The sequence below is a fragment of the Glycine max genome, chromosome 10 (assembly GCF_000004515.6).
Source record: "Glycine max cultivar Williams 82 chromosome 10, Glycine_max_v4.0, whole genome shotgun sequence".
NCBI classification, from domain to species: domain Eukaryota; kingdom Viridiplantae; phylum Streptophyta; class Magnoliopsida; order Fabales; family Fabaceae; genus Glycine; species Glycine max.
In genome coordinates, this window is record NC_038246.2 from 41,761,453 (window position 1) to 41,774,658 (window position 13,206).

At 28.3% G+C, this 13,206-nt stretch overlaps 2 protein-coding genes across 5 annotated transcripts; one reads left to right on the plus strand and one right to left on the minus strand.

Annotated features, from left to right (window-relative positions):
• The first annotated feature begins 1,638 nt into the window (after positions 1-1,638).
• Positions 1,639-6,401, plus strand: LOC100527292 (peroxisomal membrane protein PMP22-like). 4 transcript variants are annotated; one of them, NM_001250736.3, is made up of 8 exons: positions 1,639-1,817; positions 2,006-2,137; positions 2,309-2,407; positions 2,732-2,833; positions 2,985-3,060; positions 4,235-4,305; positions 4,396-4,481; positions 6,129-6,401. In NM_001250736.3, exons 2-8 carry the CDS (start codon positions 2,066-2,068, stop codon positions 6,178-6,180), a joined length of 558 nt encoding a protein of 185 aa, NP_001237665.2. In that variant the 5' UTR covers positions 1,639-1,817; positions 2,006-2,065; the 3' UTR covers positions 6,181-6,401. The 4 variants fall into 4 exon arrangements, with proteins under 4 accessions (NP_001237665.2, NP_001357704.1, XP_006588413.1 ...); NM_001370775.1 differs by having other exon boundaries at positions 2,011-2,137; XM_006588350.4 differs by having other exon boundaries at positions 1,642-1,917; positions 6,129-6,374.
• Positions 6,402-10,471: 4,070 nt separating this feature from the next.
• On the minus strand, positions 10,472-11,477 carry LOC100788942 (uncharacterized). Its single transcript, XM_003535386.5, has 2 exons — positions 11,275-11,477; positions 10,472-11,138 (listed from the first exon to the last, which is right to left on the minus strand). Exon 2 carries the CDS (start codon positions 11,012-11,014, stop codon positions 10,643-10,645), a length of 372 nt encoding a protein of 123 aa, XP_003535434.1. The 5' UTR covers positions 11,015-11,138; positions 11,275-11,477; the 3' UTR covers positions 10,472-10,642.
• Positions 11,478-13,206: the final 1,729 nt, after the last annotated feature.

Below are 13,206 nucleotides of genomic sequence, written 5' to 3' on the forward strand. Positions count from 1 at the left end.
TCAGATCAATTACAATTCAAATCATAGCTAATCTCTATAATTAATAGATTCTAACAATTATTACTATTAATATATTGTTTCAATTTATCTCAAATTAGTTGGAGACCACAATGTTATCCAAATGCTTAAAAACATTAATAAATTAAGAAAAAAATGTAAGGGATGCAGAAGATTTTTAATAATATTTTTGCTAGAATATGTCATGCTGGATAATCTTGGATGAATCAGTAATTTCAGCTACTATATTTCATCTAATAACCACAATTATGATTTGTTTGATACCAAAAAAAAAGTGAAAAGAAAAACAATTGAGTAGAAAGTGAGATGATTTGTAGGTGATTTAGTATGAATGAAAATAAAATAAAATAAAATGTAAAAAAAATCTTTTTTTCTTGTCACTGCATTATTGATATGAAATATATCTTGAGTTTTATCGTTGACTATTTTTCTCTTATTTGATCAAGTAAAAAATAAAACAAAAATACATGTCATAAAATGATGTAAATATTCCTACTAAAAATAAGGTGAAATTTAGTCTAAAATACCAAATCAGTAAAATCAAATTTTATATTAATATATGTTATTTGGTTTAAGTACAACTAGACTGATCTTTTTTAAAAAAATATCATGTTCAAATTTTGTAGAAGAAAAAATACATAATTTGGATAAGAAATATATTAAGTCTAAAGGTGATCAATCAAATCCTAAAAAAAAAATTAATAAACACTAAATTAGTTTAAAAATAATTTTTAAATTTAATTAAAAGTCTTCCTTTTGGATGCTAGATGTCAATAATGTCGCTTATATATATTTTTGTAGGTGCAACAGGACTCACAACTTATCAAGAGTTGCATACTTGCAAGTTGAACATGCGCATCTAACCTATACTATACTGATATAGATAGAAATTATATTTCTTACACGAAAGTATTATATATAATAATAATAATTATTATTATATTAAAATAAACTGTTTAAATTATATATTTAAATATAGATTTGTATAGTTTTCTTTTTTAATTAAAATCATATAAGATTGTTAAAAAAATAACATAAAATTTAAAATTAAAATACATAATTTAAACTAATTTTAATTATGGCTGTAGTTTTTGTAATTACCGTAAATAGGATTTTGACTCCCTGGGCTCCAAATTTATGTTAACGTATAAAAGTATTTCTTATTTTTAAATTACTAATTATTTAATTTAAACATGAGATAAATTTACACTAAACAATCACACAAGTCATCCATATGATAGTCTCTCCCTACTTAAGGGGAGGAGGAATACTCAATGGATAAAAATGATTTTGTTTGAGGAGAAAACTGGTATATAAATTACAATCATAAAAATGAGATTATTGGAGTAGAAATGTAAAATAAAGTGTCAGATCGAATAAATGAAAAGGTTAAATATCACATAAATGAGAAAAAAATTTGGAAGTCTTAATGTAAGATTTTGAGTTAAAATATAATATAGGTTAATGTAAATACACATTTTAATCAGAATATTTCTCTTTTTACTTTTTTAACCTTTGAGCGTCGGTTAGCATTTGTAATAAAGTAATTAATGAAATCAATACAAATCAGTTGAATTAGTTTGATTTTGATTTTTAAATTTATTTATCGGATCAATTAGATCCAACCAAGAGAGGCTTCCACGCTTGCTATTACCACAAGGCACAGACAAATGGCTCTCAATTTGAAAGAAGAGATTCCTTCATAATTCGTTCTTTTCTACTACCTTGAAATGTTTATGATAGGCATTAATTAATTAATAAGAAAGAATTTCTGGGAAGGGATCACAATCACATTGATGGTAAAGTCTTTGGTGAATGAGTCTACCTTTCTGCTATGCTGCTAGTGATTCAAGTCTACACTTCATTTGATTTTGCCACCTAACCTTCCTTTGTATTATAGTACCCTTTCCAAATTCCAATGCTTTTGTTTCGTCCTTCTATATTTCCTATGTTTGTGTCACTCTCAATCTCACTCCATCTTATACAGGATAGATTAACTATCACAAACTAAACTACACACACAAGATCCGGGGTTTGATCAACCATCATGTCTGACGAAGTCAACAGCGTTTTCAAGAAATATCTCAACCAGCTTCAGCTTCATCCTCTCAGAACCAAGGTTTCTAATCTCCCTTTTCACCCACTTTTCATTTTTCTCACTTTAATTTCTAAGAGAATGATTGGGTTGAATTGAAAGAAAGAAAGAAAATGTTTTTATTTATTTATTTTTCATTTTGGTTGTTAAGAGACTAATGGGGCTGTTGAAAAAACAAAACTTTTGCGGTGTTAGGCGATTACTGCGGCATTTTTGGCTGGTTTTAGTGATGCAGTGGCACAGAAGTTATCTGGGGCCAAGAAACTTCAGTTGAGAAGGGTACTTCTTTTCATGGTATGTCCATTTGACTTAACTGTGTTTCTTCTAAATTATTTATTATATGTGGGAAATCACTGTTTCAATTTCATTTTCAATTTGGACATTATCTATATGTCTGGATCGAATTTTCTAACAATCAGAATTTTCCATGAAGGTAACTAGAGTATGGTCTTTACCATTAACCATTTCATAACTCTCAACCAATGATCATATGAAAAAAAAAAAAATCAACATACTGTGCTAACTGTTTCACCTTTTCTCAAAAAGATGAAGCAGAACTGAAGTTTGTAGTGAAATTTTTTTAGTACTGAGCAGTTTTGAAATCAAATTGATTTGCAGCTCTATGGTTTCGCCTACTCTGGGCCCTTTGGACATTTTCTCCACAAATTGATGGATAAAATATTTAAGGGGGAGAAAGGCAATGACACTGTTGCTAAGAAGGTACTGTAAGCTTTTGATGTTGTTGTCTGTTGGTCTGTCCTCTGGCTCTTTCACTTATAGGGAGAGTATTTTGTATTGTGTTCTGTAATTTCCTTGGCTCTGGTACAAGTTTCTAACTAATGCTCTCATGAATGAAATATCCTGTTATTAGGTGATCCTTGAACAGATAACCAGTTCCCCATGGAACAACTTTTTGTTCATGATGTACTATGGCTTGGTTATAGAAGGTATGCTCATTGATAAAATATGTTTGAATTTGTATGTTACGCCTCAATTTACACATAATAATTTTGAAATATTTCCATTAAAGCTTAATGTCATCATTTGTTGTTAATGTCTCTTCTGCTCTGCACCCCACCTCCCTACTCAAAACAAGAACCATTCATTTTTTTGCTCTTCCTTAATTACCCGCTTTTATGTGTTTATCATGATTATTATGCCAATGTAAAACATTGGTCACATATTGCTTATTACTTCTTAAATTTGATTCTGTTACTGTTGTATTGCTGAATTTAGTATATGTCTTCCTAGGCTCAAAGTATTTGTATGTCAATATGGTGTGTTGCTCTGGAATGTGGTGCTTGGAAAATGAATTGTGCAGCAGTTATTTTATTGTTTAATTTTTAAAAATAATAATAGTTTCATAAGCTTATCTTTGACATGAATGCTAGTAATTTCTTTTGATGCAAGTTTAGCACAAACAAAACATATCCAGTGCAAAACTTTTCAGTTTTATTGAAAATATCCTTGGCTAATATGAAATTTATGAATAATAATTAGCAAAATAAATAAAATAAGGTCTAATGATGTCTTTGTTCGTTCCTACCTTATAAGCATATGAAGGAGTCTAGCAACTAAGTTTCTATTTTCCTAAATTGTCCTGTCCAAATGAAATTCGTATTGGATATAAAACTTGGAGGAGTGCAATCTACTTGTATGTGTCTGAGTTACAATCTAGAAGAAAGTACTTATTCTCATCTACAAGAAACACATAAAACTCCCACAGGAAGGACTTGGCACACCAAAGGAGTGAAGAGTCTGGATTCTGGAAAGTTGAAATGAAAAAAAAAAAAAACAACTTGTTAAGTTTTAAGAAACTATTAGTCATTGAATGATAGATAAAATTAAGCGTCTCAGAAAAAAACACTTCATATTTCTCTCTTGATTTTATTCATGGGCTAAGCCAAAAATGTAGGCAGCTTCCTGGCATTGTTAAGTTTTCTAATACATTTTGAAGATATAATGAATGATGACTTAAATATGATAAAACAATCTTTTGAAACATGTTCTGACTTATGAATAATACGAATGGCATTACATGATTAATTGTACTTGTAAATTTAATATCCTAACTAATATATCCACATTGCCTGGTAATTAAAGTGTGAGGCTGGTTTGCAGGAAGACCTTGGAGTACAGTCATAAACAAAGTTAAAAAGGATTACCCTTCTGTTCAGTTGACTGCATGGAAGGTATGGCAATGAGAACAATCTTCTGCAGTTTAGTTCATGTGACAGTTTGAAAAGTTAGTTTTTTGAAGTTATATTGTTTTTTACTTGCAGTTTTGGCCTATAGTTGGTTGGGTGAATTACCAGTATATGCCTCTGCAGCTCCGTGTTGTATTTCACAGCTCTGTTGCTGCTTGCTGGTGAGCTACATCTTTCAATTTGCTATTTGTTACACTTCCATGATTAGTTCATGTCATCTCTCATTGTTTCTAAAATTAATGAATAAGCATCATCGATTGATAATACTATGATAGTTATGCATTTTATTGTTAATTACAAAAGGTTCCTATTGAGTGTGATGTGAAATCATATTTACTCTAAGAAGCGGTTTCAGTTTTCACTTTATGGGGAAGGTCAGAAGAGAGGATAGCTTTTATAGTAGATAAAATACTATTGATTTTTGTTGAATCTTTGCAAGAACTACCATATACGGCTTATGCCTAGTACCTGCTATGCTACCAAGTATAATATATTGCTGTAATTTGATTTTCTGTTATAGATTAAATGTATATATTTTTTCTATAATAAAAGGAATGGAAATAAACATAACCCATTTGACCAGGATTCCATAAATGTTGATGGTGCTTATTTCATACTCAAATCCAGATTTTTAGATCATAACAAAAGTTATTTATCTGCTAATAATTTATAAGTTTTTAGGACACATATTCTTAGTGCCTGTTGTTTGTATGGGGGAGTAAAACTTGGTTTCATGGAAGCAAAAAAAAATTGCTTTGAGAGAAAGTGCATTGGATGGTGTGATTTTGCATCAGAAATTGTGTAACCTTAGTTTTGAATGTCAACCAAACAGTCCTTCAATCAAATATTTTAAAGATTCAAGTACTATAACCAAATTTAGAGCTACTCACATTTATAGGAAAGGCAATCATTGTGCAGATCGTATTGCCAATTTTGCTGTTGATAATACCCAATCTTTTTGGTGGGACATTGTCCCTTCTTTTTGCTGAGTTTTACGCCCGCAATTTAAAGGGGCTGCATGAGTATATATTCCCTTTTCCTTGACATGGGTTTTGGTCTAATACACCCATGCTGTTTTGTTGTCTATTTATTTAATAAATTTGGATTGGCTTGGGCAACGGATCTTTAGGGGGGGGGGTGTCAGTATAGTTGGAATGTTCCTCCCCTTTTGATGTCCTTGTCTTCCTTTCCTTTTTTTTTAAAAAAAAAAAACAGATGCCTAGAACCGGGTTAAACTATGTCAGTATGTTTCAAAGCCACTAGGACATTCATTTTACTTGAGGTTGAACTTTGAAGTGCCATAATAGGTTTTAAGTGAAGGTATTGTGTGAGTGACACATGCTGATTACTTTGGTAAGTTTGGTTTTCTGCATATTCCTCACTTAACTAGAAAATTTTCCATTATGCAATGTGGAAACGTTTTGTGTTGTCATTGTTTCCCTCAATTTGAATTGTGCTATAAGATGATTAACTGGTTATGCATTGACAACACATTAGCAGTACCGGATTTCTCCATTCTGCTTAAAATGACATTTAATTTGCAAAGCCAAGTCATGTATGGTTGTACTGATTTATGATCATGCTGGATTAGCTTTGATCATTTTGAATTGTTTATAGTTTCAATATTTTGGAGGATATCTTATCCTCTCTAACTTGTACTTCAATCTTTTCTCTCTGTTTTTTCTATTAAAAAAAAAAAAGTTCCTTCCTTGCTTTTAAGTTTGATCAATTATTGTACTACGTATGTTTTCTTAAAGGGCAACATGAACTAATAATTAATTGGCCTCTGATTTACTTTCTTGTGTCAGGGCAATCTTTCTGAATCTGAAAGCAAGGTCTGTTGCAATTAAGGCTGCCTAGGACATCACAAATTTCATACTTTTGGGTAATTTTCTGTTTCCTTCCTATGTAAATTGGGATGGAAAAAAAATCTGCCATATTTGTTAATAGTGGAGCATTCATCATAGTTTGTTTGGCATATTAGACTATTACATTGGTTGTTATGACTTGTTTGGACTTGCACTTGCCAATATTGATAAATTAGATGTTTGTTTCCTGCTGACTAATATCAAATTATGGCAAGAATAAGGTGGGTTAAACTCAAAAATCATAACTATAATTTTAGAAAACCATCTGATCCAAACTTATTCTAGATCCCTTTTTTAAAACACGTTTTTGCTGGTTAGAATTAATTTTGAGAAAAAATATTTTGTATAGTATTTTTTTGTATGTAAAATTAATTTTTGAGTGAATATGATTTTGCAAAATAAAATGTTTAATTTTTTCTTTTCAAAATTTGACTTTAGATATAAAACTCATAAAATATATTTATATTTTAAAAGTAATATATTTTACTATTCAATTAAAATGGATTCCTTTAAATTTATTTTTATAATAGTATTATTTTAAATATTTTTTTAATCTCAATTCTCTTCAACATTAATTCTATTAAAGTCGAAATTTTTTTGAAGCTGACTTGACATCAGAATGATTGTGTGGGCAAAAAAAAAAAAAATCAGGTGCGAGGGTGCAAATACGTGCTAGAAATCTTTTAGTTTTAAAATTAAAATATATATTTTTAATATTTGATTTTAATTAAAACAAATTTTTTCTTTATTTTTGTTTAGCGTGATCTTCACATGAGTAGAAATACTTGGAAAAAAAAAAATTCGAACCAATTGAAATGAATTGGTCGCATTCAGTTCAATTTTATATTTTAATAATATTTTTCTTGTTAAATTTAAACTAAACAAATCTGATTATAAATGAGGTGATTGGTTTGAATAATATAGCCTTTTTTACCACAAAAACGATGTATTATTTTTACATATAAGAAAACAAAATAAGAAAGGGTATTTGAGTTAATCGACTAGAATCACTTTATTATACCCCAAATGATGTCTTATTAAGCATGTAAGTAAGAGAGAAAGAGGTGATTTGGATTAATTAGTTTAGGTATTCGACTCCGACGTCCTAATGTTGATGTCCAATCAAAGATAATCAAATTTTATTAAGTTTGTTTTGCCGATGACTAATATTTACAACAAATTTTGGTTAAAGTTTTTCATTTCAATCAATTTTTTTTTAATTCACAAGATTTGAGTATGAGATTTTATTTAAGAGAATGAATTCAATTCTATTTAAACTAATGTCATGTTACTAAGATATATCAATTTTATTTAATTTTATTTCTTTGAGTTCTTCAAGTTATTTTATAGACTAATAGAGCCCAAAACCAAAAATAAGACCCTATGGAATATCTAAGTTTTGCTTGATCTTGAATAGTAAAAAGTGTGCGTATGTTACGATGAAAATAAAATCTTACAATCTAAAATTTTATGGTGAATTTCGGGCGAAAAAAATCTTACTTTTATGTACAAATTAAGACAAACATATGAGTTTTGAATTGTAATTCAATCCCATGACGTCATATTAATTTGACGAAGGATTTGAAAATATAATTTAAAAAAAATACGTATTACTGTTATTTTAAATTCATTAATAACTTGATAAGTCAATGTTATTATCACAGCACTTAACGTTATTACTTAATAATAGAATTAAAACAATAAATTTTAAACTTAAAGGATTAAAACTAAAAAGTAAAACTTTAAAGGATTAAAATTAAAAATACCTTATTTTATAAAAAACGAAATATTATTTAAGAAAAAATGAATTGTGTTAAAGACGGTGAGTTGATGCCCGACGTAAAAAAAAGTCAAGGCCCCAACATCACAAGACAATAATGAATTTAATTAGACTAAATTAAAATTTTGTTCTTTTTTATTTTTTAAATCTATAATTTTGATTTCTCTAGTTTTGAAGTGTGACATTTGATCTTTCAAATTTTATATAAGTTAAATTATAATTTTGATATTCTTATAATTTTAAATCTGTGATTTTAATTTTCTTATTTTTAAATGAAGACATTTAGTCTTTCTTTATTCACAGACAACTTAATACGTCGCTAACATGTTTATTTTATTTAGTTAAATATATCAATATTATTTTTTATATATCATTAGTCAAGAGTTATTAATTTTTTAAAATTATCAAAATATATAAGTTAAAAAATATTTAATATATAAATATTTAAATATATTAAATATTTTTTAATTCATTAATTTTGATAATTTGAATAAAAATAAATTTTGACTAATGAAATGTAGAAAATAATGTTAATATAGTTTATTAAATAAAATAAGTGATTTATTATCTTTTCTATGCATAATTTTACGTAAATAATTAGAGTGAAAATAATTTATATATTAAATGAATTTGCAAAATAAATTATGTAAACAATTTAGATGTTAATTTATGAAATTTAACTATAAATTGATAAACTAAAAACATGTAAAATAATATAAAATTAAATTAAGAAGATTTGTATATTAAATATTGTTTTATTTATAAATTTTGATAGTTTGAAATTAATTAATAACTATTGATCAATGATGCATAAAAAATAATATTAATGTGTTTAACTAAAAAAAAAGTAAGTGTTTTAGTGATTTAATATTTCGCTTATAAATAAAAGATCATGAGTTTAATTTTTATTATGATTTTTTTCCACTTCATTTAATCTTTTTTCACACAAAATATCAAAATTATTTTTTTAAAATAAAAAAATCAAATGTCTTGTTTTAAAAATAAGAAAAACAAAATCATAAATTTAAAATTATAAAGTGACCAAAATTTAACCATTTAATTTTTCAATAATATTACCATGTACCATTGATTTAGTTGATTTTAAAAGACATACCATCGAGATAAAAAAAAAAACATATTTTCAATTAATTAAAACTTGTATTTACTATTTTTAAAGTAATTATTATTTATTATAAAAGTAAATAATTTATTATTAGGTAATAATTCAAAAACCTTATACATTATACATGCGCTCTAATGAAATTCAAAAGAATAATCATTTATATATTTTTGCTTGTTTTTAAAAAGTGATTATTTCTCAAAATTAATAAGTAATCAAACGAATACTTAGCGCAAACTTAGCTATGTTATCAACTAATTATGTATTATCAAATTGTTAAATAAGCTACCTAAATTATTAAATAAGTTCGATTATCTTACTACTAAACCAAAAAAAATATTTATTTTAACAGTATGTACAAGTAAATGAGTTATCTAGTTGTTTCTAATTATTAGTTTTAGTTTTATATTTAATATGTTCCGTGTAGGAAAGAACTTTTCAGGTATAAAAATTGAAATTACGATAATCTAATTTTATAGTATTAGTTTCCCCCAAGCAACAGTAGACCATATTTGCTCCCTGGCCTTATTGCATACAGTCACATCAGTTAGAAACCAGTAAGCACGAATCAGTAACGTTGCTCTTGTATGCTCCATAATTCCCACTAAGACCCAAAGGAGCTTAACTTAAACAACGTAGGATTAAGGTGCCAGCATGTGTAAGGGATAATAAAACTCTTCACTCTAGCATTCAACCAAAGACCATGATCTGAACATCATGCCGTCAATTATCTCCTCAATATCAAGCCTTTAAAATGGCCTGGTTTCATGCATGCATGCCAAATGAACCATTATACCATGCATATATAATTGAGAAAACCAGACAACATTCCACATGATTCTTCTGTTTTGAAGGTTGCAACATGCTAAACTCGAGAATTGGAATAAATGGGACGTACTATATAGTACAGTTATTATATATTTAAGGCTGAGGAAATACGTACCAAGCCAGTCTAGACAACTCATCCATATCTTGGAGAATATTCTGCAATGGAACAAGATTACTGCAACTTTAATTTATAAGTAAATAAAAAGCTTAGTCAAAGTTATTAACCATATCTCTCTCTCCCAATGAAAGCAATGTCATCTTCAATCTCGCTTCCAAGTTCCAACTTCACTTTCCAATCCTCCATTCGATCGCTATATATATAGCTATTTTAGCTCTATGGTAATACCAACATGTTATTTAAGTTAAAATTTATGATTTTTTGAAGAAAGTGATCAAAATTTAAACGGATAAATTGATGATTATTAATATCAATTGCACCATTCACTTTAGATTATCTTGATCTATAGAAGAAATAGAGTATATGTTACAACGACCATCCTAGCAACGATACATATAATTAAAAGTAAAAGAAATTGAAGAACCAAGAATCAGAAAAAGACATGGATAAAGATGATCTGCACATTCAGTGATATTTATCAAGCACAAACATTATATTTTTAGTAACAACGCAACCCCTAACTTGAATCAAATTCAAACTAACCTGTGCAATACGATTGATTCATGCGTTTGCAGCAAACAAAAGAAAAAGAAAATTCCACGTCATGGTCACTTGTTAATCCAGTTGGAAAGCTGTGTGGGGTTCACAATTCCCTTTATGTGGGTCTCCTTTCTCTTCAAAAGATTTGCCAGCACCTCGTAACTATGGTGCTCCTTCACCACACAGGGTCTCGCCTCCACGGCTGAAGCTTCTGCTGAGCTGGACCCAGCCAAGCCGGCTCGGTCCAAGTCCAGCTCAAACTTCTGACCCAACAGAGTTCCTCTGGTTAAGAACTCGTGCGCAAGATAGCCGGCTAGAAGCCGATTCGAGGATGGTGCCGGCTCGGCGGCTTTGGGCGCAGCCTGCTTGTCAACTTCGTCACGCTTGGCCTTTCTTGGATTGCCACGTGGCAGCCTCCTACGGGAATGCTGACTCATCATCGTAGGGTTGTAAAGCGTAGACTCTAGCTACTTTTGATTTTGAGGGGGTAAAATTGCGAAACCACAAATTTCTTCAGTATCCGTTTGTTGTTTGCCAAGGAATCATCATAAACCGGGTCCGCAACTAAAGGGTTGCAGCATGCAATTAAAAAAATAAAAATATTAGATAATGAAAGTGAAAACGGTAACAAATTAATAATAATAATTAAAGAAAAAATTGGGTGAAAAGATGTGGTTAGGGGTTGGGGAAGAGAGGGAACCAGGAGGCGGCGTTGGCAGGAAGAAGGAGCGGCGGATCTGTATAAGAAGCAGGGTATCAACAGTCGCCGCCGCGTGCGGCGGAGAGAGAAAGATGATGGATATTGCTGAGACTCGGAGAAAGAAAAGAGGAATTGCGATTTGGAAGTGGGGAACGAGAGAGGGAAAAGGAATAATATTGTGTGAGGGAAAAAAAGGGTCATAATATATTTATCACCTCAATTGTTTTACCCATTTGTCCTTCAATCTAAAAGATATAACTCCCGGACACTAACTACTGTTTATTTTATTTATTAATTTAGTAATAATAGTAAAATAAATTGTAAGTTACACTAGTAATCCACCCGTGAGAAAAAAGGTTTTATATTCACGGTGAATATTTTAATTTATCATGTACGATACATTTATTAATTTTTAAAATATTTTAAATAATAAATTATGATTGAATGATAGTATAAAATTATTTTATATTATTAATACATAGACATTAAATATTAAATTCATTAATATTTATATTTTATATTTTATATAATAAAAATCAGTGAGAGTTGGATTCAGCTGCTGAAGCTTTATAAGTTGTTATGTCTTCTTCTTAGTATAAGGTATTTTGAACATAATTTTGTAGATCAATAAAAAATAGTTAACTTATAATTGGTGATGTGAAAATATTATTAATGTATTGATTTTTTAGGTTAAAATATAAGAATAATTCCTTATTTTAGTTTTTGGTTCTAAATTAGTCTCTTAATTTTTAAAAGTTTTAAAACTATCATCTTACTTATTTAATTCATGACAAGTTAGTCTTTCTAAAAAAATTGATCATTTTTTATTTGAACACAATTATGAATATTTTCTAGTAGATTTAAGACATCAAACTTGTTTCATTAAATTCACTTATATGAAAATCATAGAATTAAACTAATGTTTGAAGAAAAATGTAATGAAAATCACACGAAAAATGAGTCTCATGAATAATAAGAAAAAAAATGTGACATTAGATTTTTAAATTTTTTATTGATCATGAGACTTACTTTTCATGCACTTTTCACCTTAAGTATCTAATGAGACAAATTTTATATTTTTAGTTCAATCATTAGTTGATTTTCATAGTTTTCATTTAAATGAATCTAAGGAGACAAATTTCATATTTTGAATCAATAAAAATATTCAAAATCGTGTTCAAAAATAAATAAAAAATGATTAATTTTTTGAAAAGACTAACTTGTCATGAATTAAATAAGGAACCATTTTAAAACTTTTAAAAGTTAGAGAATCAATTTAGAAGCAAAATATAAGTGAAAAGACTATTTGTATATTTTATCCTTATTAATAATCATTAATTTGTTATGGGTGATGTGAAAATATTAAAGTTTAAGAGTGTAATGAGTATCAATGAAAAAACAAAAATACTTGGAGTATTTAATCAGGGCAACTAGGAAAAAAAATACTTTCTTAGAAACTATAAAATGCCTTATAAAAAGATTCATCAATTCTGTCTAAATGATGTCTTATATTAAGGATTGGAGAATTAATAATAGTTGAAGTGATAGTCACCTTTGTCACTTCACCAAACATCTAGAGTTTGAATCCTGATTAGTTCTTATGTATGAAATAAATTATATTTTAAGAAGAATATTCACCTTGTGTGGATTTATAATTCCTGATCAAGATTAGTCATTTCATCTTGCATGAGCTATTTCCTCTTACCAACAACTTGCTCAGAAAAAAAAATATATTAAGGATGAGAGGGAGTATAAATTTGAGTTGTTTAACCCATGAATTGTTTCTCTAAGATTTGAATCATTGTTAAAAAAACTTGAAAAGAATATCCTCATTTAGTATTAGATTGTATGATTCGTATTTAAAACAGAATCACCTATAAAGAAAAAAAGAATTTTTAAATATATAAATTATATTATGTACAATTTATCATA

Excerpts from the sequence above, each read along its gene's own strand:
- LOC100527292 (NM_001250736.3), top strand. The coding sequence starts at position 2,066 with ATGTCTGACGAAGTCAACAGCGTTTTCAAGAAATATCTCAACCAGCTT. Across the intron at positions 2,408-2,731 it reads GAAGGGTACTTCTTTTCATG|CTCTATGGTTTCGCCTACTC; the intron begins GTATGTCCATTT and ends ATTGATTTGCAG. Across the intron at positions 4,306-4,395 it reads TTCAGTTGACTGCATGGAAG|TTTTGGCCTATAGTTGGTTG; the intron begins GTATGGCAATGA and ends TTTTACTTGCAG.
- LOC100788942 (XM_003535386.5), bottom strand. The coding sequence starts at position 11,014 with ATGATGAGTCAGCATTCCCGTAGGAGGCTGCCACGTGGCAATCCAAGA.